General features: G+C 44.4%; 2 protein-coding genes across 3 annotated transcripts in view; one reads left to right on the top strand and one right to left on the bottom strand.

Annotated features, from left to right (window-relative positions):
- Positions 1-16,007, top strand: part of plcg2 (phospholipase C, gamma 2) — an 84,596-nt gene extending 68,589 nt beyond the window's left edge. The window contains exons 26-33 of one of the 2 annotated variants that reach the window (XM_063197681.1): positions 811-1,014; positions 3,241-3,377; positions 4,602-4,713; positions 5,031-5,198; positions 7,745-7,833; positions 10,438-10,640; positions 12,408-12,445; positions 15,871-16,007. In XM_063197681.1, the coding sequence (XP_063053751.1) occupies positions 811-1,014; positions 3,241-3,377; positions 4,602-4,713; positions 5,031-5,198; positions 7,745-7,833; positions 10,438-10,640; positions 12,408-12,445; positions 15,871-15,935 (1,016 nt within the window). In that variant the 3' untranslated portion in view covers positions 15,936-16,007. The remainder of the gene's footprint in view (positions 1-810; positions 1,015-3,240; positions 3,378-4,601; positions 4,714-5,030; positions 5,199-7,744; positions 7,834-10,437; positions 10,641-12,407; positions 12,446-15,870) is intronic. The other variant, XM_063197680.1, reaches the window with a different exon arrangement.
- Positions 16,008-23,645: 7,638 nt separating this feature from the next.
- cmip (c-Maf inducing protein) overlaps positions 23,646-27,500 on the bottom strand; it is a 52,300-nt gene continuing 48,445 nt past the window's right edge. The window contains 4 exon segments of the mRNA XM_063197683.1: positions 23,646-23,854; positions 24,390-24,460; positions 25,238-25,343; positions 26,015-26,161. Coding sequence (XP_063053753.1) covers positions 23,801-23,854; positions 24,390-24,460; positions 25,238-25,343; positions 26,015-26,161 — 378 coding nt within the window. The 3' untranslated portion in view covers positions 23,646-23,800.

A 27,500-nucleotide genomic window follows, 5' to 3' on the forward strand; every position in this document is an offset into this window, starting at 1 on the left:
CATGATTAAGCCATTGTTGACAGAGGTGAGCCTCGTTCTCCATTAATTTCCATTTCTCTGATCTACCTACAGATAATGGCCGCTACAGATTGCCGTAAAAAGGGGGGGCGGGGTCACCTCTAGTGTTATTTTCTACCTCTATGGATCTATCATTTCACCATGTCCACTTCCTGTAGGTTAACTAAGTCAGATCAGGGGGTGTTCACTCACGGAACTAGCTACTAGTCACAACTGGCTAACCCTAATCCTACCTAAGTCCAAAATGAATGGGTGTCAATGGAGTCTTCTACCATTATAATTTAGTAATTCTGTTAGAGATTCTGTGGTCAGATCTATCATTTCACCATGCCCACTTCCTGTAGATTAATTTACTTCACCATGTCCTTGGAATACTCCCTGGGTAAAGTCATAGCAATGTTGTCATGACGTAGTTGAGTCTTTTCAGCAAAGGGTGAACGGGCTTAGCCTGAATTACCCATCGACGTTCAAATCTCTTCGAGACTTGGTCTGACCAAGAGCATAACCATTAACGTTTCCCAAGCGACATGGTTGAACTGCCTCCCTTGGTTTGCTTATGGTTGTTTGCTTATCGACAAAGTGGGAGGAGTTCCCGTATATTTGCGGGAACTCAGAAAGTACTTGCATTGAGCCTGACCTGACTAGTAGCAACGCTGAAAGTGTTGCGTCAGTCACTAGGAGGGCACGGCCTGGCTAGAACGGGCCCACTGGCTAGAACGGACGGGCCCACTGGCGGACCTATCTGCACAAGACTAGACTGTAATGTTAATTTCTGGTTTTTTTCCTCCCCAGAGAAGTACACGTTCCAGGAGATCCGCTCGTTTGTGGAGAACAAGACTCCGTCCAAGAGCAGGTCCCGAGACTTCCTGCGTTACAACCGCAAGGCCCTGAGCCGCATCTACCCCAAGGGCCAGCGCATGGACTCCTCCAACTACGACCCCTACCCGCTCTGGCTCAACGGCTGCCACATGGTGGCGCTCAACTTCCAAACCGCAGGTCAGAGGGCATTCTCATGATCATCCGCTATCAGCCAGTCTCACTAAAGAATGGCCCAGTAGGATGAAAGTCTCATCTACTTAGATTTCATATGGAGTCATTTAAATTATAGAATGCAAGATGAGGGGTGATGATTCTGGAACATGTATTCATACAGTGTTCTTGGTGTGCAGTGCTGGTAGTTTTTTACTGCTGTAATCCTACCTATTTAGAAAAAAAGTGAAACAAAGATAGTAATGGTTTAATTAAACTAACTGTGGAAAAAGAAGTCACTGATCTTTACTGTACATTTATACTTTTTTTAAAGAAATCATTTTTATTTATTACATTTTGCAAGCTGTGAGTGCACGGGGCCCTAAACAAACTGCATAGATGTGTTTCCTATACATGCGTGCCTCTGTATGGGGCTCTAGAGCAGTGTTTCCCAACCTTTTTTGTCTTGTGTACCCCCAAGCATTTTCGTTGTGCCATGAGTACCCCCTTAGTCAAGTTCTATATCACTTTCTCCATCCATATGTGACTAAGCTCCATATATTTGTTAAAATTTAATTTTTCCAAGTACCCCCTGCAGTGTGCTCGCGTACCCCTAGTGTGATACACGTACCCCTGGTTGGGAAACACTGCTCTAGACACACGCTGTATGACTCTATACGGAGCCTGGCCCTAACTAGGTCACAGACACGGGAAGTCTGAATCTACCGTCAGGGTTGCCAGATGAGGCTGGTAATTTCCAGCCCAAAAAATGCTCAAAATCCGTCTAGCAGCACAAAATCCCGCCCAATTCTATTGATTTCAATGGCAAAAATTGGGCGGATTTTTCAGCAAAATGCCATTTTTACCCGCACACAGCCATCCTAAGCAGGTGGGAAACAGCCCAATCTGGCAACACTGTCTACCGTCACAGACATAAAACACTTTCACTTTGGTCTGGGTTGACAGTTAGACAGAGGATGATGTATAAAATATTTTTACTTTGGTCTGGGTTGACGGTTAGACAGAGGATTATGTATAAAATATTTTTACTTTGGTCTGGGTTGACGGTTAGACAGAGGATGATGTATAAAATATTTTTACTTTGGTCTGGGTTGACGGTTAGACAGAGGATTATGTATAAAATATTTTTACTTTGGTCTGGGTTGACGGTTAGACAGAGGATTATGTTTTTTCCACTATATGGCGAGGAGTGTATAGACACAGGTCTGAGTGGGAGTTACAAAGTACACAGCGGAGACAGTGGAGTTAAAGTGGTACTGTCCCATTTTTGGAAATAAGCTTATTTTACACCTCTCCTTGAGTTTTACCGTTCTCCTGTACTTCCAACTGTTCTCTGGGTATGGCAGAGCAAATTTTACCTCTAAGCTGCCAGTTAAGCTAATAGTGAGTCCTATGAGACCAGTTAGCCGCCAGCTGGTCTCATAGGACTCCATGTTTATTGAAAAAATGGGACAGTATCACTTTAAGCTGCCTGTGAGCTTGTAAGAGCAGTGCAGAAATGGAAAGGAAAAAAAGGTCAACCTGTGGATGGAAATACTGTACAGAGGGTGTGTCATCCAATAGCCTTACTGCACAGCATTCTATCTGTGGTTTGTATGTCTGTTTGTGTTTGCACCCCTGTATGTGTGTGTGTGTGTGTGTGTGTGTGTGTGTGTGTGTGTGTGTGTGTGTGTGTGTGTGTGTGTGTGTGTGTGTGTGCGCGTGTCTGTCTGTACTGTGTGTGTGTGTGTGTCTGTGTCTGTGTGTGTGTGTGTGTGTGTGTGTGTGTGTGTGTGTGTGTGTGTGTGTGCGCGCGCACCCGCGTGTGTGTGTGTGTGTGTGTGTGTGTGTGTGTGTGTGTGTGTGTGTGTGTGTGTGTGTGTGTGTGTGTGTGTGTGTGTGTGTGTTTGTGTGTGTGTGTGCGTGTCTGTCTGTACTGTGTGTGTGTGTGTGTGTGTGTGTTTGTGTGCATTGATGTATGTGCGTGCGTGCATGTGTGTGTGTTTGTGTGTGTACCCCTGTGCGTGTGTCTGTCTGTACTGTGTGTGTGTGTTTGTGTGCATTGGTGTGTGTGCATGCGTGCATGTGTGTGTGTGTGTGTGTGTGTGTGTGTGAGTGTGCGCACATGTGTGTGCATACGGTAGTTGTGTGGGTGTGTTTGTGTGTGTGTATGTGTGTGTGTGTGTCGTACTGTGTTCCATGTGCCCTAACTAACAACTGTACTGAATGTGCCTACCATGCCCTCTCTTCCAGATAAATACACACAGCTCAACAGCGCCCTCTTCAGTATGAACGGCTACACTGGCTACGTGCTGCAGCCAGAGATGATGAGAGACGAGGAGTACGATCCCACACACAGGACCACAGTCAAATACACCATCACAGTTCGGGTAAGAAGAAGTCAAATACACCATCACAGTTCGGGTAAGAAACACAACACAGGACCACAGTCAAATACACCATCACAGTTCGGGTAAGAAGAAGTCAAATACACCATCACAGTTCGGGTAAGAAGAAGTCAAATACACCATCACAGTTCGGGTAAGAAGAAGTCAAATACACCATCACAGTTCGGGTAAGAAGAAGTCAAATACACCATCACAGTTCGGGTAAGAAACACAGCACAGGACAACAGTCAAATACACCATTACAGTGCGGGTAAGAAACATAAACAGTCAAATACACCATCACAGTTCGGGTAAGACACATAAACACAACACAGGACAGCAGTCAAACACACCATCACAGTGCGGGTAAGAAACACAAACAGTCAAACACACCATCACAGTGCGGGTAAGAATGAAACATAACACAAGACGACAGTCAAATACACCATCTCAGTGCGGGTAAGAGACATATCAGAAGACATCACATAGCACCTCTGTCAAGTACCCCATCACCGTAGGGGTGACAGACACACAACACATAACAGATTATCTCTGTGAAGTACACCATCACAGTACAGTTACGAGAAGACACAACACAGTCACAGTATGGATGGGGGGCGTTGTGGCGCAACGCGCAATAAAAGAAAAAGTATGGATAAGAAACACTGCTGTCAAGTACACCATCACTATATAGGGGTAAGTGGCACATAACAGACGGTTTCTTTGAAGTACACCATCACAGTGCACAGAGTCATTTGTCACAAGTCACAAGTCCACATCTCTGATTCATCCATTCATTTCCATAGATCAGGCGTGGGGAACCTCTGTATCGAGGGCCCTTTTCGGCCCTTGAGGTCGTTTTATCCGGCCCCCGATATGATTTTAATGTTATGCAGCTTCACATGAAATGTGACGTATTTAATAAAGGTATATTAGAAATTACATTTGTAATACAATTAAGTTATATTCAGGGGTCCTAGAGAATGTGGGGACTGTTTTAAAGGTAGCTGCCTTCAATATAGGCCTAAAGTGCAGGGGGAAATCCTGGTTTGTGTTCATAATACGGCCCTCGGAGGACTTTAACGGCCCTCGAATGAATTTGAAGTGGCCCCTCGAATGAAAAAGGTTCCCCACCCCTGCCATAGATCATTACTGCCAGATACCTGCTGGAGCATTCATTCATTCATTCATTCATTCATTCATCATCCCTTCATCCCTCCATCCTAGGTGATTGCTGCCAGGCACCTCCCCAAGCTGGGCCGCAGCATCGTGAGCCCCTTCGTGGAGATCGAGCTGTGCGGCCAGACGGACGAGAGCAAGTTCAAGACCATCGTCAGAAGTGAGTGGTGTTTTTTTGTTTTTTTTCAAGTCATGGCAATAGTACTATTATTTTTATTATTTTGTTGTTTTTCATTTGATTTTATTTACTATTATTTTTATTTGATTATTTCATTAAAATAGCTGGCGCTAAGTTTAATTGTCTGATAACGTTCCACGCCGTGCCTTGTGACGTGACGTGATGTGTGTTCTGTGTGTGTTATGCTACGTGTGTGATGTGTGTTCTGTGTGTTCTGTGTGTTCTGTGTGTTCTACATGTGTGATATGTGTTGTGTGTGTTGTACGTGTGTGATGTGTGGTGTGTCATCTCATCTGCAGCTGATAACGGCCTGAACCCGGTGTGGCCGGCGCCCCCGGAGCCGGTGACCTTCACGGTGCTGGAGCCGGAGCTCACCTTCCTGCGCTTCGTGGTCAACGAGGAGGACATGTTCTCCGACCCCAACTTCCTGGCCCAGGCCACCTTCCCCTTCAAAGGAATACGCTCAGGTACGGGTACAGTATACTCACACACACACCAGGGCTTGACACTGGCACCTGCAACCGGCCAAATGCTGGTAAAACTTGGCTGTGGCTAGTAACAATTACAGTGCCATTAGCCAATTTGGCAGGTAGATTATTCTATGGTATGACATATCAGAATAGCCTATATTCTGCAATTTGCCCCTGGTGTATGAATTCTTTGTGTTCAAGTTCAAGAAAAAGCTCAGTTTCTATTTGTTTGTTTTATATCCATGTAGAAACCCATGCACTCATCTTTTTGTTTTAAGCACTTCATCTTCTGAGGTTAGCTGTACAGCGATACAGACAAAAATAATTTCAAATTTGTGGCTAGTAGAATAGCTGGATAAAAGCGGAAAAGTTAGTGTCAAGCCCTGGTGTGCAGTGCAAACACACACACACACACACACACACACACACACACACACACACACACACACACACACACACACACACACACACACACACACACAAACACACCAAATGATAGTCTGGTGAGTGCATCTCAATGTTTGTGTGATGTCGCGGTCACCTCCCCCTTCAAAGGCATAGGCTCAGGTAAGGGTATACTCAAACGTGGAGGAGACTCGCTCACACTATCGCCTTGTACATGACATTACATACTAGAGATGCACCGGATCCAAGATCCGGTTCCGGATCCAGCAGGATAATAGGATTTTTCACAGGATCAGGGTACGGCAGGATCTTAAGCAGTGGATCCGGTATCCGGTAGGATCCTAAAAAATCAGGACCTGGTGCATCTCTAGTTTTTACATAGCCTAGGCTTTTCAGTCAGTCTTTCACAACCCCAATCACTGCATGGAGTGAAAGTCCTTTGGAAGCGGCCGTTGCAGGCAGTGTGGCAGTAAGCCAATGAGTCTTAAAAATAGTTTGAGCCAACGTAATAAAAAGAGCCCGCGTGTGCGAGTAGGCTATGTGTTTCAACCCTTCCGTAGGATCCGGTATCCGGTTCTGGATCCGTCAGGATCTTAAGCAGTGGATCCGGTATGCGCAAGATCCTAAAAATCAGGATCCGCTGCATGTCTATTACATACGCTCAGGTAACAGTTGTTAACCGGGTGCTGAATTCCACAATAAAACAGATGAATGAAGGAAGCGAAGGGCAGAACTCTTCTGATTTTTTCTTTGTTAATTCGGCCACAAGCGTTTCGGGCAGAGCCCTTCTTCAGCGTCTAATGATGATTTCTGAAGGGTATACTCACACACACATGCACGCGTGCGTGTGCAGTGCACACACACACACACACACACACACACACCAAATTATAGTCTGGTGCGTGCATCTCAATGTTTGCGTGATGTCAGTCGCCTGCTTGGCACAATATTGTAGAAACACTTCGGGCAGCATACGTGTGTGCATGTGTGTGTGTGTGTGTGTGTGTGTGTGTGTGTGTGTGTGTGTGTGTGTGTGTGTGTGTGTGTGTGTGTGTGTGTGTGTGTGTGTGTGTGTGTGCACTCAGACGTGGCATGGACCAGAAAAGACATTCTGTATGGCAACTGTACGTAAATCAACATACCAATGTACATGAAGCTTAGCCGAGTAAACTAGATTGAACACCGGCCGTGCATTTCTTGTCTTGAGTCATTTTAGTTGGCTCAGCATAGTAACAATTGCACTGGGTTGTTACATGCAGTTAAAACGGTTTGAACTGGCTTGAATGCCAATTGTGGATTCCACAGCATAGACCAGGGGTTCCCAACCTTTTTCAACTTGGGGCCCAGTCGAAATTGTCAAAAATGTTTTTGGATCACCTCTGACCCAATTAAGAATACAACTCAGAAAAACAGCAACACTAAAATATGATTATTATTTTTGGAAAATGATTTCAAGGCCCACTTGAAATACTTCCAGGTCCCACCAGAGGGCCCCGGCCCATAGGTTGAAAACCACTGGCATAGACAATGGGGCCAGACGATGGTGACAGGTGTCAGACTGCATGTTTCATGTTTCAGTTACGCACTTACACAAGTTAAGTCATACAGCGAGCACATTCTGGACCTTCATATGTCTGTAGACCAGGGGTATTCAAGTAAATGTCAACGAGGGCCAGTTTTTCAAACTCCTCCCAGTAAAGGGGCCAACAACTGACAAAAACTGTCAATGAAAAAAATATGTGACACTTCATTGAGGTGAGGGGTGTGGGGGTCCTCCCCCAGAAGGTTTTGCATTTCTTAGGTTTAATTTCCTGCATTTTAACGTCCCGTGTCAGCTCGATGCGGAACCTGTACTTTTATCTCTAAATTCCATATTTCAAGGGGCTTGTGGGGGCCAGAACCTTGCCGTCCAAGGGCCGCATCTGGCCCCAGGGCCGCCATTTGAATAGCTCTGCTGTAGACTACTGCTGAGTACCTCTGAAATCCCTGTGCTATTACTGCACTGAGAGACTCTAAATAGGTGAATGTTTCATATGTGTAAATGAACCTGTATGTGTGTATGCTACTAGACACCTGAATTTCCTCCGGGATTAATACATTTCACTCTACTATACTTTACTATAATGTGTCTATTGTAGGCTATCGCTCAGTACCGCTGAAGAACGGCTTCAACGAGACGATAGAGTTGGCTTGTCTACTGGTGTACGTCGACATCCAGAAGGTGGAGGTGAGCATGTCTACAACAGCCTACACACACACACACACACACACACACACACACACACACACACACACACACACACACACACACACGCCTTGATAGATATTCATATGTGTTCATATGCCATGTGTCTGTCTGTCCATGATGATACGATTTCATATCGATTTCTCAAGGCAGCGATTTGATTCTTTTCCACGATTATTCCCTACGATGCAATACAATTCGATGCGATTCGATCGTCGGCAATAGAAACGATTCATCAATACGTATAGATTATTATATCAGGCCACACCAATTTAATTTGTTGGTTCTCGGATTTTTTCAGGAAAAAGTTGAAGCGAGAGGGCGAAAAAAAAAAAAAAAAAAAATTAGTCGTGTGGTAATGCCACGGATGTAATAAGGGGACTGTTATGTTATACCACCTGTATATCAGCCTCACATGGACCTCCAAAGGAAGGTGCAAGACAGGCAAACACCTGGACATGGAGAAGGACAGTGTAGAAGGGAATTAAGGCAGCCAAATAGACCAGGCACAAAATTAGCTCATAGGGCAATTATTATATTAATCTGGTTTGAATAAACTGAGATGATTCAACAGTCTGAAACCGCAGTCTTCATTGAACAAGACAGCAAATACAGCATTGTGACCATATCAATGGAATTACAAGCTATAAAAGTACAACTTTAGAATGTTAGACCACTTACAACAGTGACCAACAAGCACAAGTCTCAAAATCAATAAAATAAAAGACCAAAAATAATGTAATCTCACTCTTCTTTGAGTACAGAATGTGCACAAAATACTACTAGTAACAGAAAAAGTTACAGTAATTAAATTTTAACAAAACAAACAGTCCAATCTGATTCAGATTCTTGACTTTTTCTTGGCACTTCAGGGCTCCAGACTAACTTTTTGCACTGGTTGCACTGGTGCGCCTAAAAATTTTTTTAGGTGCACCAGCACAAAATGTATGTGCACCCAAATGTTTTCACCACCCCATACACACACGCACCTCAGCTTTAAAAAATAATAATTAAAATAATAACAATAGCAATAATAATAGCAACAACAACAACAATAATAATAATAATAATAACAATTATTATTATTATTATATTGTTGCTATAGGCTATTTTAAAAGACCTGGAGCATTTCATGTGCTATAGACTAGTCTTCCAAATGTGCTCTTTATAAAAGACATGACAGTAGGCTACCTAACTAACACATCTTGACTACAAGCAGTTTGGCTGGTAGAAAAGACCAAATTAGTAGCCTTTTAGGCAGTAGGCTATGTGTTTGACAAGTAAGATCAACATACCAGCCGCACACGGCACAAGTACAGAGTTACAATATGAAGATAGATGGATGGATGGATGGATGGATTTTTTTTTAAACAAACCCTGCTAAAAATGTCATAATTTTTAAAATCATTAGGCACAAATAGCCTAGCCTATGTTTACAGTGGAATCTGAGGTGAATTGGGTTTTGTCTATTTCCCCGTTTTTGAGCGCTCTGCATGAGTGTGGTTTCTTAGCAAGCGCTACGAACAGACACGACAGCACTAGTGCGCTCGCTCGCTCAGTCTCTCTCTCTCTCTCTCTCTCTCGTGCTGTCTCGGGGTGCATGAACGATGCCTTGCCGACTGATAGGCAGTATGTAGCCTGCCCTAGTCGCTATCTAAAAACTCTCACAGAAGTCCCGACAGACTAGCGCGTCACCTGTTGTTTGGCCAGCTCTGCACACGGCTGAAACGGGCAATTATCCGCACCCGTCTGCGTTTTTGTGTGGCAATGTTTAATATCCGCTCAAGCCATTTAGTTTTTCCCCGTGATTGTGACTCTCTCGTGTTTAAAATATCCTCAAGTCATTTTGCTGTTTTTACTGTGATAGTAACTCTCTCCTCCGTTGCAAAACTCGCCTGGTTGAGAACACAAAACTCGCTGGCACATGTGAACTCGGATAGTTGAGCGAAGTCGAACATTCTGAAACGTCGGGCTGCCTGTGAACAAGGAAGGGGGAGAAATTAAGCTACGGGTAACCCGGGGGGTTGCTTCCTCCAAGCGGGACCATAGTTGTTGTTTTACTTTTTTAAAACTGCTATCCCACTCCACTAATTCCACTAAGAGCCATACTGTGTTTCGCCGCTGCTACTGCTAACCCACAGGGACTTCAACTTGCCATTGCATGTTTGTCTGTAAAACCATTTGAATGTAACGCGTTTCCTGATTCGCTAGTCGTAATCGGCATGTTGAAAGGAGTGGTTTTATTGGTTCTCTACGTCACATGACCTCCAACTACTAAAGAGACACCTCTCCGTTCATGAAAACATGCAGTCTTCGGGTTTTTTTAAGCGATTTAATTTTTTGGGGTATTGAAACTGTTTTTTTTTTTTTTTTTTTCATTTTGATACAAAATACAAGCGGCGAATCCGAGAACCAACAAATTAAATTGGTGTGGCCTCATTAGTATTTACCGTAAACACCTCTGTGTGTGTGTGTGTGTGTGTGTGTGTATACTACAGTATTTACCGTAAACACCTCTGTGTGTGTGTGTGTGTGTGTGTGTGTGTGTGTGTGTGTGTGTGTGTGTGTATTTGTCGTCCCGGCTAGAAAGCGGAGGAGGAGCTGTACTCTTCGTCCAGTCAGCTGCGTAAGCGACAGGCGGAGCTAAGTAACGAGCTCTTCCTGTATGAGTCGCACACCAACCTGCAGCGACGAGACCGCGACGACCCCACGCGCAGGGACGACCTGATACGCGAGTTCAGCACCAACGAGCGGCAACTCATGAAGATACAGGACACCTGCAAGCAGAAGTTAGTCAAGGCACACACTACTCTATTACTCTATACTACACCATATATTATTATATAGTACTCTATAGAAGTCAGTCAAGACACACACTACTCTATTACTCTATACTACACCATATATTATATAGTACTCTACGGCAGTGTTTCTCAACCTTTTTTTAAGAGAGGCACCCTTTAAATTCATGAAAAATGTCAAGGCACCCCAAGACAACAAGCTGTAACATGATTCGCATCCGATACCACAAAAGCTTAGAAAAGTAACACATAGAGCTCTTCAGCGTTGACGTCAACTTGTATGCGGCGTTTGGACTTCCGGTTCGATGGCGATTTTTTACATTGCAAAACGCCATAGAGATTCAGGTTTGGCAAAAATATAAGTTGCACGGCAACAACGAACATTAGCGTGTCCCCGCATCCCTTTCTCATTAGTGGAACGGATCGTATCATCATGTTGGTGTATTCACATGTTGAATCATGACGATTATAATTCAATATTGCTAACCCCTTTCTGATCATTAAAACTTCCGAACTACATACTTTCCTTTGGTTGCCATGGGTACAACCTTCCGCACGTACATGCCGTTAGATACAGGCGCCGCTTCTGTAGTCGCCAAAAGCTTCCGGGTTTAGCATTTGGACGCAACATCGTATTTATGTCGAAGTTTGACACAAAATGATCAACCATGTCATACCTACAGCCTATTTTTAACACCCTCGACAGTTTGCGGGGGTTCGCTAAGCGCGTGCTTGCACTCGGAGCTTATTTGAAATTTACCCCTATTCATTCCCAATGGAGGCCGGAAGCCGATACGAACCAGGAAGTCCTTAAATGCTAACATGAAAGACTACAATCTACTACATGCTTCCGCGTTACTGAAGAACTCTATTTGGAGATGTCAAACGACCTACGCTCGAAGTTGCAGCTGACTGGGGCGACCTATATTTACTTTATTGTGCATAAATGGCAGATGAAGGATTCCACTGACTAGCATTAACTCATTAATATGTATTATATTACATAATTTATTTATCAGCCACGTTTCCGCGGCACCCCTGAGGGTGCCCCGGCACCCCTGTTGAGAAACACTGCTCTATGCTAGCATAGCACTCATAACCCACACACTACTCTATTACTCTATATTACACCATATATTATATAGTACTCTACTATACCTGTACTTTACTGTACTATACCTGTACAGGACACCTGCAAGCAGAAGTCAGTCAAGGCACACTCACACACTACTCCATATTACACCATATACTGTACTGTAGGCCAGTGTTTCCCAACCAGGGGTATGTGTACCACTAGGGGTACGCGAGCACACTGCAGGGGGTACTTGTAAAATGTTTATTATTGTAACAAATGAATGGAGAAGTCATATTACTATACTATACTATACCTGTACAGGACACATGCAAGCAGAAGTCAGTCTCAACTCACACTACTCCATATTACTCTCTACTGTACTCTACTGTACTAGGCCTGTAAAGGTACACTGTATTTAATTTGTACCGAACCCAATAGTGCTGTACCGAAAGGTAGATTGACATGACAGGCTACTCTGTTCATGTTTTTACATGATGCTGCTACACTACATGCAGTGGCTCATGCAGAATGCTGAGAGAGAATAACTTAGAGAAAATAAGAGAAATACTGGTGTAGAGGCTTGTTCTTTGTGAGACTTTGAGAAAAGTACTTTTTCTTACACTGATGAAATCTCCGACCCAAAGTAGCAGTTTGAATGTATTTTCCTTTTATATATACAGTACCGAAAATGTACCGAATCGTGACCCCAAAAACCGAGGTACGTACCGAACCGTGATTTTTACACCCCTATACTGTACTATACTATACTATAATATACACTGTACAGTACTATAATGTACTAGACAGTACTATACTATACTTGTAAGTGAGTCTCAGCTTGTAATTTGGAAACTAACAAGTAGAACTAAGTCATGGCTTTGACTATCCACAATGACCTCGTTTACATGAGAAATTTAATTTGGAATTAACTCACTTTAATTCTGAATAAAACTTAATTCCACTTTAAAAACATCATGTAAACACTTACCCAACCGGAATTAAGTTTATTCGGAATTAAACTTAATTCCGAATAAAGTGGGTGGTTTATTCCTCTTTTAATTCCGAATAAACACGTTCCTCTGTCATGTAACCTTTTATTCAGAATTAACAACAATTCCGGTCATTCCACGCATGCTCGTTGGCCACGCGATGGCGCAAGACCCCATGCTCTTTGCTTCCGTGAGAAAAAATGCCGGACTCCCTGTCGATTTACTACATGAAAGTTTTGCTTAATTTAAAGTCCCTAAGCGACTATAAATGTTGTGGCTTCCATATTTTGATGTAAAAATGCACCACGAACTGATGTAGTATAACAAACTTACCCCAACATTACCCTTTGACCACTCGTCAAAGATAACCGGGTAAGCTAACGTTAGCATTTTAAGTGATCCACATTTCAGGGGCATATGCCAAAATGTGTAGCCTCGCGGCGACGCCATCCTATGTACTCCACCAAAAGATTTTTGCTCCGCACATCGTCTGGCAAAAGCCTCGAGCTCTGTTCTCTCAGTGTTTAGCCAATCAGTAAACAGTTGAGAGTGGTAACGCAGAACTCACCCACGAGGTCCGTTACTGATTGATTAAGGTAACTGTATTCAGACTTTTGTTTTGTTATTTGTATGCTTTTGCGATGCTATATCGTAACAGTCATGCTAATAAAGCATAATGTGGGTTTTAATTCGGAACTCCAATGAATGTAAATGGCAGAGTAAGATCAGACCATCTCCCACCATCCACGGAGACGGTTTACTCTTGGCTTTTGCCAGACTGATTGACGGAGTCAACAGTCGGCTTTTCGCCCAGGCTACAAAATGTGACCCAGCTGAAGCAAATATTTTGGGGCTGAAGATGACTAGCTGTCCCAGAGGTCCTGGAGGTTTGGCGAACACACCCCCACGCCTTATTTGGCTCGCTCAGCACGTGTGTCCTCTATCCAATCGAAATGCTTTGTTTTCCCCAGACGTTAATTCAGAATTAAGTGAAAGTGCCATGTATACACGTCGCAAAATAACTTTAATTCCGAACTATTTAATTCCGAACTATTAATTCGGAATTAAAAACATCATGTAACCGTAGCCGTTGACACTTCTGCCACCTACAGGATCGGCTCCTGCATGTACAGACGCCTGAAATGGTTAAAGGGACACTGTGTGAGATTTTTAGTTGTTTATTTCCAGAATTCATGCTACCCATTCAATAATGTTACCTTTTTCATGAATACTTACCACCACCATCAAATTCTAAGTATTCATTATGACTGGAAAAATGGCACTTTTCATACATGAAAAGGGGGATCTTCTCCATGGTCTGCCATTTTGAATATCCAAAAATAGCCATTTTTAGTTGCAAAAATGACTGTACTTGGACCATACTAGAAAATATGTTTATTACTCAGTAAACTTTCATGTAAAGATCAAATTTGGCAATAGGCAGCCCAATTTCAATGAGCAGCATAGTTGCAGTACCTTTTTTGACCATTTCCTGCACAGTGTCCCTTGAAACTTTTGGGATGTAAGGCAGACATTTTTCTTTCAATTTTACACAGTTTTTGTTTATGTTTGGCACCTCTTTTTTTCGAGAGTGCGGTGGGATCCGTGGGTTAAACACAGCATAATATACTGTAAAATGAACCTTCCCCAACTGTGAGGCTGGGCATTGTATTTTGCGACAGGCCTGCTTAGTAATACTGCTCATGTAACAGCCGCTCTTACAGTGTCACAAATGAGGAAGTGCTAAAAGTTCAGGAAGTCCAACTGCTTCCTCCCCAGTATCCTGTCAGCTGGGGGTTGTTAGTCGACAACACCTTTTCTTGTCAGTGACACAAAGAAGCAGTTAAGGCCTAAATGAATGGGGCCAGTCAGGAGAACAATGATACTATCCTACGAACATCCTACGAACATCCTACGAACATCCTACGAACATTCTGTCTTTACAGCAAGGATTTTCCCGGGATGTAGCAGACCATTCATTGCGTTTCATTTCCATAGATTTCTTTAGCGCCTTAAATCTGACGAGAAACAATTAAAAAAAAAAAAAAAAGTCAGTGTTAATGTGATAAGTGTAACAGACGACAGTTGTCACATCAGCTTAAGATCAGAAGGTTGACATTGTAAATCTCTCTCCTGCCACTGAAGATGTTACGACTAACTTTAGCTACTCACGTTTTTATCTGCCGTCATATTGCTGTGTGTACTGCCCCATAGCCTATCATTTGCAAAACAGGAAACAACATTGTTTTGCCCAAATTCCTCAAAGCTTTAAGCATTAAATGCATATGGGTTCATGCAGTACAGGATGGCTTGGTACAGTACAGGATGTTAAATAAACACTTCCAGCTGCACTGCAGACGTCAGCTCTGTTGCCTGAATAGTCTGTCCGTATCGTGACTCTCTGAGCAGTGCACTGAGGTCTACTGAGGTTAAATGTTAAATAAACTGTTAAATACTGTTAAAAGGACACTGAGCAGGAAATGGTCAAAAAAGGTACTGCAACTATGCTGCTCATTGAAACTAGGTTGCCTATTAAAAAATGTCATCTTTACATGAAAGTTTCATAAGTAATAAACTAATATTTTCTAGTGTGGTCCAAGTACAGTCATTTTTGCAGCTAAAAATGGCTAATTTTGGAAATTCAAAATGGCGGACCATGGAGAAGATCCCCCTTTTCATGTATGAAAAGTGCCATTTTTCCAGTCATAATGAATACTTAGAATTTGATGGTGGTGGTAAGTATTCATGAAAAAGGTAACAGTAGTGAATGGGTAGCATGAATTCTGGAAATAAACAACTAAAAATCTCACACAGTGTCCCTTCAAATACTGTTAAATAATGTTAGTAACTGTTAATAGCTTTTAGATAAAATGTTAAATAAACACTTCCAGCAGCACTGCAGACGTCAGCTATGTTGCCTGGGTAGTCTAGTCTGTCCGTATCGTGACTCTCTGAGCAGTGCACTGAGGTCTTCTGAGGTGAAATGTTAAATAAACTGTTAAATACTGTTAGTAACTGTTAATAACTGTTAGATGCAGACGTCAGCGGTGTTACCTGGGTAGTCTGTACCGTATCGTGACTCTCTGCAATGCTACTGAGGTCTACTGAGGCTCAGTCTCCTCGTCATCTACGTCTCTTGTGTGTCTCCCCACAGGATCAAGGAGAAGAAAATCAACAACAGCAAGTTCTACTCCTGAGACAGGACACCAAGCCTCCTGATACTTACTCTGGAACACACGCACATACACACACACACACACACACACACACACACACACACACACACACACACACACACACACACACACACACACGCTAACATACAAACATTCTCTCTCTCTCTCTCTCTCTCTCTCTCTCTCTCTCTCTCTCTCTCTCTCTCTCTCTCTCACACACACACTCACACAAACACACACTACAAACATTCTCTCTCTCTCTCTCTCTCTCACACACACACACACACACACACACACACACACACACACACACACACACACACACACACACACACACACACACACACACACACACACGGACTGCCTCTCTACAGGCATGGCATAAACTTACTGTGTGTTTGAACTGTTTCGAGGAACTAGCAAATACGGTACATCTTGTACTCTGCCAGGTACATGTAAGTAAATACTGTACACATGAAAGTGATGTGTTGGGATGGGAGACCCGAACACCTCCCATGACTCCAGGTACTATCACTGAGGATGTGTCTAATCACCATAACCATCACAGTTCACCATTTGCTGTTCATGGGTCTGTTTCTCGATTATTGTCGTTGCTAACCGTCTTAAGACCGTCTTAAGACCGTCTTAAGACCGTTTTACCGTTCCCTTGGATTTAGTGGTGAGCGTCGCTGTCGAGAGAGAGTTGAGTCGTTCGTACGAAGGACTTTGCTAACGACGATAGCAAAGACGCTTTCGAGAAACGGACCCCAGGTCACATCATTTCAGTCAGGGCTCCCCTCCATTCTCTGCAGCTCTCACTCACTGCACATTTCAGTGGCGCTTTTGATGACCTTGGTACAATAGTCAGCCCAGCCTACAGTTACATTTCAATGTGAATGGCCCGAATTATTTATGATGTCTGTGGTGCAAGAGGAAGGCTAATATAAGGTGCCAGACAGAATGAATGGAAGTGCAATGTACTGTATTTCAATGCATATTTGAATGAATTATTTTTTAGGGAACCACGCAACTGGATAAACTAAGCAAAGACTCTTGGCAAAAACTTGGTAATTGTGTCTGCCTGGAATAGAAGACCCAGCTGAATCCAAACTATTAGTCTTGTTCGTGACAAAACAGTGCTGCTTTTGCTAAGCAGCGAGCATGCGCACTTTGCCAGTTTGATGCATTATGGTTAGAAAATTCTAGCAAAAGCAGCACTGCTTCGTCACGAACGAGCCTATTATATGCATAAAGCTAGAGCTACAGGCAGGTTTGCCCTTTATTCTGCCCTCCTTCTAGCATATTGAAATAAAAGGTCCATATTATTCAAGGATGGGAGTTACAAACCCACCAAATAAGAGGAAAAAAATATTTGTTGTTTGTTATTATGATGAATGTCTCATTTTCTGTACTTGATAATTATTGTTTCAATAGTTCATTCACTGTGTGTGTGTGATATTTTATTGCTCAGCATGAATTCAGATGGTCGATACCATTGCACTCTGTTTCATTCGGTGTGTGAAAATAAACTTTGTCTTACTTTGAACCACGCCTCTGTCATGCAGGGGTATATGCGGTGTGAACAAGTTTTGCAAATGACAACCTTAAGTCAATGAGCGAGCAGTGCAATGACACTGCTATAGACATTAAGTTATATTCAGGGGACCTAGAGAAGGTGGGGTCTGTTTTAAAGTTGGCTGCCTTTAATACAGGCCTAAAGTGCAGGGGGGAAATCCTGCTTTGTGTTCATAGTGCGCCCTGTGAGGGCTCTTGGGCCCTCGGATGTATTTGAAGTGGCCCCTCGAATGAAAAAGGTTCCCCAACCCTGGCTTAAATTTATTTATTCTGATATGTCATAGGTACTGTGGAATAAGCTACCTGTCAAATTGGCTAGTGACACTGAAACTGTTACAAGTCACAGCCAATTTTTACCAGCATTTGGGCAGTTGGCAGGTGCCAGTGTTAAGCCCTGGTATAGTCTTCTTTTCATTAAGATGATAATAGCTGACAACACTAGCAGCTTGAAACTGGATTTCCTCAAAGTGAATTAGTCTTATGTTGATATAGATTCACACACAGTATCCACCAACAAATGGAGCAGGCAGGGCAAGCTGTCTTCACAATTTACATCACTACTAGGGCGCATGTAACTGCCAAGTACTGGTGAACAGGTCCAGAAATTTGACAGCGCCTCTCGAAGAACAGCCCAGTGTTGTCACCTTTCTGCAATCATTTCACGGCAAGGGCGTGTGTGTTTAACACGTATAGTTGTATGCCTATATATAACGTGTGTAGCTGTATTTTCCCACATCCACAAAGGGAACTCTCGCTTTTGTTCTGATTGTGGGGCATGTTTGTCTCTGTTCCCAGCTTCCTACCAAAAACAACTGGATAGATAAATGTAGACCATTTTTTCCCAAGAATTAAAGATGGGCGTTCAGACCAAAATAACCTTATTTACTTGCCTTGGGCGAAATCGTCTGAAGGTCACTTATTAGCTAAAATGGGCTCCTGGCCGCAGCCTGTTTTGGTTTGGATTGGCAATTCCTGGCAAAACTCCGTCACAACACCCATTTTCTATTCCACTCACTAACAACCATTAGAAAACACTACATGGAATGCAACTTAACATTTTGTGTCTCGACAACGGCATCAAAAAATCAACACAGAACTCACACACTTCAAACATATTCACAGACAGTTTTATTCATGATTGAAATTATTTCACATCCTGTGTTTTTTTTTTCATTTATTCTTTTCTCTCCCCCCCCAGTGAAAGTTCAGGGTTTTTTTTTCGTTATTACAACAGCCACAGATTAGCAGCAGCAGGAGCCCAGCTGTAAAAGCATTTTTTTTAAACACAGAGAAGGAGGAGAAAAGTAAGGGGTCCGAGGATCCTAATTGCAAAAAAAGAACACAAAAAGAAAACAAAAAAAAGAAAAAGAACTGAACTGAACTGAAAAATACAACAACAAAAAATGACCCTTGAGGAATCAGGGGAGCTGTATTGTGTTTATGTACATGACTGCCCCAGCGTGGGGAGAGAAGGGATCTTAAAAAGAGGCAGACCCCCCATCCCCCTGTACCCCACTCCACCCCACCCCCCTCCCCCTCCCCTAGTTTACCACGTTTTAAGACTTGAGCGCAGTCTGACACTCAACCATATAAATGTCTCAAAAATTAAGCTTCCAATAACATAAACAAACAAACAAAAAATAGTTGAACAAGTTATCAAGTTATAATATGACCAATATCGGGAGGGAGGAAGGGACAGGACAGGATCAAAGGGAGAAGTGAATGGGGAGACACTTAAAGCAATAGATATATAAACATAAAAAAAATCTTCAACTCCACAGGATGAACGTATGATGTGTCTGTGTGAGTGGGTGTGCATGAGAGAGAGAGAGACAAGACAGAGAGAGAGAGAGAGAGAGAGACAGACAGAGAGCGAGAGATGAGAGCATGCATCATCTAGTAAGTCTTTACCAAAACCCACTTCCTGATGCATTATCAAAAAGCAGATTAACTCTTGAAATGTCAACATTTTTCTGGTATAAATGACAGGATATGTTAATGGGAGGTCACTGGTCCTATGGACCACCCCCATCCCTACAGAGACCCCTCGCCAAGACTTGTGGCACAAGTGGTCCACTGGATGGGAGCATAGCCACACGAGCACTCAACACCAACAGCTAAATAAAAAGTTCAGTCATGCATACCTCTGCCTCTCCATGTGTGAAGTTTAAGTTCCTGAGTGAAAACACCCCCAGACAATCATACACACTGACACACATATTTGTATTTGTGCTTGATACACATGCCTTGCACGAGCAAGCACACGCATGCACACAAGCACAAACGCACGCACACACACAAAAGAGGCCATACTCCTGAATGACCACAGGGATAGGCATGGGGTGGGGGGCTTTAGGATGGGAGAGAAAGCTCTCCCTCTCCCTCTCCCTCTTTCTCTCCCCCTCACACACATAGTGATCTCATCCTTTCCCTCTGTCCATCATTCTCGTACAGTTATATATAAAAAAATCTGGACACACACACACGGCCACGCACACACGCACAGATGCAGTCACACAAAAAATGTAGGTAAGTAATTAAACCGATGTAACATTCATGCAAAATAAAAATGTAAAATATTAAAAAAGAAAATATAACAAAAAATAACCCATCAGCAACAAAAACGGCTACAGATTAAAGTCTTCTTAGACAGAAACAGAAAGATGGTGCTGAAGATATCATAAAACTGGACTGAACACAACAGTCAATTTACAGTGCAGCTGGTTTAAAGTTAGAATGATCACACAGATGCACGTGCGTGCGCATGCGCGTATACACGCACGCACACGCACACACACGCGCAATGAAGGCAACAGCAGTCTCCCATCAGAGTGTTCCTAAGAGAACAAAGTGAGAGAGGGACATACAGTAGAGATAGAATGAGAGAGAGAGAGAGAGAGAGAGAGAGAGAGAGAGAGAGAGAGAGAGGGGAAGAAATTATATACAAGAGTATATACATCACACAGGAAGTGACAGTTCGAGACTGGAGGGGCGGGGCTTGGGGGCGGGACGGCTTGGCAGAGTGGTATAATCGCTTGTGGCACACCAGTTTAAAAAATAAAATAAAAAAAATCACTCCCACATACTCCTTCACTTCACACACTAACTCTCTCGCTTCCAGCATAGACTGGACAGGCCTCTTCCAAATGTACCAAAGAACGTCAAACTCTTCAGACAAAAAAAACAAAAAAACAGGCAAACAAAAACAATTGCACATGATTTGCACCCGGCACCTCAACGCAGGGCCAGTCCAGTCCGTCCGAGTTGCCATTTTCCAAAGACAAGTGTCCGATAAAACAGAAGGGAAACAGGGAGGAGCCAGTTCCTGCCAGCCAATCAAAGCAGAGGAACTTCACAGAGGCTGCCAATGAGGGGAAGGAGGTGGGTGGGACTTAAGAGTTCTAGTCCCCCTCCCCTCCAAGCAGTCTTGAATGGGCTTGGTTACCACAGATGTGAACGCTGAGTTGATAGCTGTCTGTCGGATCTCGCCAACCGTGTGTCAGTGTCTCCACAGTAGCAGTGTCCTTCTGTCTGTCCGTCCGTCCGTCTCTTGACGACTCATATCTAGTCCACAGGCTTCGCCAGGCCAAAGATGAACAGTCTATGAAGTTGACCACACCGAAGCGCACCCTCACTGAACCCCCCCATGCATACACATGGCCAAGTCTGCTTCTAACTCCTGAACCCCCCCATGCATACACATGGCCAAGTCTGCTTCCAACTCCTGCATCAGCAAGGCAAGGGGTTGGGGTTGGGGTTTGGGGCAGGGGGTGGAGTCCACAAACTTAAAATAACGGTTTTCTTTAAAATTTGTATTGAAATAAAAAAAACAAAAATGAACAAAACAAGAAAAGTGTTTTCATTGTCTAAAAAGAACACAAAAGCAAAGCCAAATGCTAAAGTGCTTGCACTGCACTTACAGATAGATTTAGAAATAAAATAATTAAGAAAGTAAACCATGATGCGCCACGATACATTGGGCCTAGAAGAAGGAGGAGGGGCGAACCGGGAACCGTAGACGTCTGGTGACGGGAGGACGAGAGTGAGAGGCTGAGACGTTTAACCCCCCCACACGCACTCTCTCACCCGAGCCAGATAGACAGACCAGAGCAGACGGCCTCTCCTTCACATCACCCCTCGCCCTCCTGGACATTCACCATCCTAAACACACATATGCACACGTACGGTATACACACACACCCATCTTACATACACATATGCACACATACACACGCACAGCCATCTTGGTGTAAATGTCAAGTACGTTAGAACTTCACTAGCACAGGGCGAGGGGGGGCGAGGGGGGGCCAGGGGTTCAAAGGATGGGGAGAAGAGAAGGGGAGGATGAGAGACGATGCAAGTAAAAAAAAAACCAATGAAAAGAAAGACAGATGAGGGGAGGGGATCATAAATACAGCTGGCGGTCCCAGACCACCTTCTTCTACAGTCAGTCTTTTGTCTTAAATATGGGTGGCAAGAGCAAACCATTTTACATCATCAACAACAACAAAATAACAAAAAACATAAACTTCAATAAAAGAAAGAGAGAAAGAAAACGAAAAAAGAGTTAATCCACGACTGTCCTCAGGCTGCAGTGCAGAGCAAGGGCCCTGAAACGTCTGCTTTAAATTGTCAGAAGGGAATACATATATATTCATATACATACATATGAATATACTATATATGTTCTATATAAACACACAGTATATGAAAGCAGAGATGTCTGGAAAAATATGTTCATTCAAGTTGATACAAATTGATTCTGAAGGAGTGACAGTATTTAAAGAACAGAGAGAGAGAGAGATGGAGAAATAGAGAGAGACTGAGAGAACCAGAGTAGGAGAAGAGAAGATAAAATAAAGACAGGCACAATCTGTCATCCATCTCACATAGGCGGTGATATAGCTAGTTGAGGATTGCCATGCCCAAGGAGGGAGGAGGGAGGGGGGAGCAGGGTTGCCAGATGAGGCTGATGATTTCCAGACCAAAAAATGCTCAAAACCCGCCTAGAAGCACAAAATCTCGCCCAATTCTATTGATTTCTATGGCAAAATTGGGCGGGTTTTTCTGCTAAATGCCATTTTTACCCACACACGGCCATCCTAAGCAGCCCAATTGGGCGGGAAACAGCCCAATCTGGCAACACAGGGTGGGGACGGACGGGGGGAGACTTGGCCTGGTGTGGTATAGGGGGGGTGGAGACTTGGCAAGGCCCCCGATGAGAATAGCATCATGGCTCTGGCTTCTCCCGAGCCCCCAGGGACACACACACACACACACACGCAGGCAGGGACACACACACACACACACACACACACACACACACACACACACACACACACACACACACACACACACACACACACACGCGCAGGCAGGGACACACACACACACACACACACGCAGGCAGGGACACACACACACACACACACACACAGGCAGGGACACACACACACACACAGGCAGGCAGGCAGGGACACACACACACACACACACACACACGCAGGCAGGGACACGCACACACACACACACAGGCAGGGACACACACACACACACACAGGCAGGGACACACACACACACACACACACACAGGCAGGGACACACACACACACTGGATGACAGAAAACATGAGATGTGAGTTACAGTAGGGTGTATAGTTGGGGCAATCTGACAAGAAGCGAGAGGGGAGAGAGAGAGAGAGAAAGAAAGAAAGAAAGAAAGAAAGAAAGAAAGAAAGAAAGAAAGAAAGAAAACGAAAGAGAGACGGTCACCATTGTGAAGTGATGTGGATAAAAATGTTTTCATAGAGTAGATCAACGTTGAGACACAGAAAAGGTCCTTTTGTGATAAATGAGGATCCAAAGACAACTCAGGCCTTGTTTGTTTGTAGCCCACCCCCAACTACCACCCCACCCCCATTAGTCCGTCCCATGGTGCCCTACTACGGAGGGGCACAAGGGTCAAAAAGGTTGTGTAGAGATATGCCACCTTGACCCGCCCCCTGTCAACCTTGTCTTGTCCTCGTCCTCGTCCTTTCCGCATCCCTCTAGTGACTGGCAGTGGTGGACGCATGGAGGAGCCATGGGGGTGACGATGGAGACGCCCCGTGCTCCCATGATGCAACACAGAAAGAGGGCAAACAGCAGAGGGAGGAAGAGAAAGGTAACGGGGTGGAGGGGAGGGGGTGGTGGGTGGATGACTGGTTGGGGGTGGATGAGTTGATTTTGGAAGGTGTCGGTGTGGGCTGGAGTAGGAGGAGGAGTTGGGGGGCGGAGTTAGGGGCGGAGTTAGGGGCGGCAGGAGACAGGTGCCAACAGGAGGGAGGCGGGCTCTTCACCAGGCCTCGGTGTAGCGCACATCGAACTCTGTCAGGTTGGGAAGTTTGGCCTGCAGAGGAGAAAAAGACATCAGTTAGCTAAACTTCGACTTTTTTTCGCACACCTCAGCTTCCAGGTGCGTCGGAGATGGCACCATGGGTCACTCAGCAACAACTTAAAGAAACTCCCGCACACTGACCATTTCGCTGTTCTTTCTTTAATAAACGACGTTTCGGTACTAATAAACAACGTTTCGGTACTAGACTAGAAAGAAAGAACAGCGAAATGGTCAGTGTGCGGGAGTTTCTTTAAGTTGTTTATCAGTTAGTTAAACAAATGATTTACTGTACATAACGCTCATTGCTTTCTATCACTGTATACTCTTCATGAAGCTTCATGAAGTAGTGTGTGTTTTACTTCCTATTTGTACTGCCACTACATAACACTGTGGTATACGTATGTCATGTGATGAATGCCATGTGGTACGTATAGGTCATGTGAGTGAAGAGTAACCTCGGCTCTACTGTTAGCTTTTAGTGTTTTAGTGACGCGCACACACGCACGCACGCACGCACGCACGCACGCACACAAACTTGGCGGTTTACCTTTAGGTCTTCAAAGGTGTCAGCTGTGAGTTTGGTGCTGTTCATGTTGAGGCTGCAGAGGCTCTTCATTGCTGGGGAGGGAATGATGGGGGTGTGGGTGGGGGGGGGGGGGGGGTAGAGTTGGAGAATAGGAGACGATTACTCATGAGAAATGTACACAGCCCATAGCACTAAAGACAACAGCACGTACAGGTGAAGAACTGATCACGTCATGTGTGTAAATACACTCCCATGACTAACGCGGTGCAAAGGTCTCTTGTTATCAGGGGAGGACCCATTTAACTCATTGTGGTGCATGTGTGGGAGAGAGACAATGAGAGAGAGAGAGAGAGAGAGAGAGAGAGAGAGAATGTATGTGTGTGCATGTGAATGTCAGAGAGAGAGAGTGTGAGTGCATGCATGAATGTGTGTTTGTGTGTGCATGTGTCTCCATGCGTAACATCTAGGGATGCAAACAATTAATCGACTTTAATCGATCAATGCATTAATCGATTAAAAAACATTAATCGCAATTAATCGACAATTCAACTGACAAGAGACCCAGGTGAAATGGGCATGTGAAGAGTGTGTGTGAAGAGGGGTGTGAATAGTGGGAATATTTAAATCACCTTTGGATTAAAGAATTGAAATAGAATGAATTTAAAATGTGGTATTTTATCTCCATTTTTTATCAAAATTTCTAGATTTAGTCGTTTTTTTTTCCCGAGAAACTTTGAGATTTTGAGGGGAAACCGCCGCTTATCAATTAATCGCAAGTCGATCGATAAGGCTATCAACTAATGATTCATGAATGAATCGATAATTTGCATCCCTAGTAACATCTGGTTGGTAGTGAATGTTTGACTTACAGCTCAGGGCCAGCAGTCCCGCGTCGGTGACGGGCGTCTCGCACAGATTGAGCACCTGCAGACACGCCAGGTGCTCCGAGAGCAACCGCAGGCCCGCGTCCCCAAACTGAGGACACCAAGAAGACGACAGGACAAGACAACAGGACAAGACGACAGGACAAGACAACAGGACAAGACGACAGGACAAGACGACAGGACAAGACGACAGGAGAAGAGGCATTAGCTCAAGAGAAGGAGCCTTGACCTGCACTTCTATACTCAGCCATAACTCAACTGTCATAATAATAAGACAAACATTAGTCTTCGAACTTGAGCGAGGGAAGATTAAAAACTCTGTGTGTGTGTGTGTGTGTGTCAGGGCTTGACATTGCTGGCCATTCTGGCTAGTGGCTTTCTCGAGTTACTAGCCATTCAGCTATTCTACTAGCCACAAATTTGATAGTTTTTTTTTCTTTATCATGACGCTGTACATTTAACCTCAGAAGATGAGGTGCTAAAGCAAGAAGACAGCCTTCTACATGGAAATAAATCAAACAAATAGAAAGAGTATTTGAGTTTTTTTCTTGAACTTAAATACAAACAATTGCTACACACGTGGCAACGTGCAGAATATAGGCTATTCTGAAAAGTCATACCATAGAATAAGCTACCTGCCAAATTGGCTAGTGATACTGCAATTATTACCAGCCACAACCAAGTTTAACCAGCATTTGGCTGGTTGGCTGGTGCCAGTATCAAGCCCTGGTGTGTGTGTGTGTGTTTCTATTTCCTATTCACCTGCGTGGACCAGAGGTTGAGCTGTTTGAGCGAGGGCAGCTTGATGAGCTGTTCGGCACAGGCACTGGTGACGTTGGTGAAGGCCAGACTCAAGCTCTCCAGGTTGCCAAAGGAACCAGAACTCAGCAGACGAGCCAGGTCAGCATCCTGATGATGGAGAGAGGAGAGGAGAGGAGAGGAGAGGAGAGGAGAGGAGAGAGGGATGGAAGGAAGGAAGAGTGGATGGAGGAATGGAGAGAGGGAGATGGGGGGAGCGAGGGAGGGGGGAGAGGTGGAGGGGTGGAGGGAGGGAAGTGAAAAGAGACGGAGGAAGAGAGCAGGATGCATGGAGAGAGGGATGGATGAGTGATGGTAGAGGAATGGAGAGGGGAGGGGGGGGGCGAGAGGGAAAGGAAGAAGAGGGGGAGTGAAGGATTTGACAATGATAGAGAGGGGGGTAGGAGAAGAGATGGATGGAGAGAGAGAGAGAGAGAGAGAGAGAGATGGAGGGAAGGGCAGAAGATGGGGAGGGGTGAGAGATGGGGGGATTAAAATAAACCTCGTAAACACAACTTGACTGTCAAACAGCTTACATTAGCACCGGTATGAACAGAAGAAGAGAAAGATGGAGAGATGGAGGGAGAGAGAGAGAGGCAGAGATACAGAATTGTAGAAGGAGAAATGTATGTACTGTATATAGACAGATAAAGGGTGGATTCCAATATGCAGACTCCTGTCCTCCCTTGCTCACTTGCATCCTAGTGGCCTTGTGATGACGTCACCGGCAACAGAATGTGTGACGGAGGTCATCTTGCACCTGTTCACCCCCCTCGGGGATCGAACCTGCATCCTCGTCAACTACAACGGTCCGGCAATGGGAGACACAGTACGATACCGCTGGGCCAAGAGACTAGTCTCTCAGCCCAACGGCACCAGACTGTATGAGGCTATCGGAGGGAGGTTTACCAACGTTCCACGTCAACTCTGCTAGTTAGCCTCCGATACAAATGCATTTCAATATCTTGCAAAAGCTCAATTCTCATGTCATTTTCTCATTTGCTATCGGGATGGTGAATGAAGAATAGTCCTGCAAAAGTTGTTGTGGCTACAGCAGGCTGACCGCGTGGGAACGTCATCGTTTTCTCCACGGAGGAGGCGGGGCATCAGTGAAATGCGATCAAGGCCACAACAAGCACACAGCGAGGAGGGGAGTCAGTTCACATATTGAAATGCACCCAAAGAGACACCCAAGCAGACAGATAGACAGAGGGGAAGTAGAGAGAAAAACAGATAGAGGGGAGAACAGATGAGAGAGCTGAGAGAGGGAGAGAGAGAGAGAGGGAGAGGTAGAGAGAGAGAGAGAGAGAGAGAGAGAGAGAGAGAGAGAGAGGGAGAGAGAGAGAGTGCTGAGAGAGGGGCGACTACTGTTAGCCTTGTTACAAGGTAGCCAGCGTATCCTAGCAACACCTCTCCCAAGGGCAAGTCTACTTCAAAGCAACAATTAACA

Source organism: Engraulis encrasicolus, chromosome 4 (genome assembly GCF_034702125.1).
Source record: "Engraulis encrasicolus isolate BLACKSEA-1 chromosome 4, IST_EnEncr_1.0, whole genome shotgun sequence".
Classification (NCBI taxonomy): domain Eukaryota; kingdom Metazoa; phylum Chordata; class Actinopteri; order Clupeiformes; family Engraulidae; genus Engraulis; species Engraulis encrasicolus.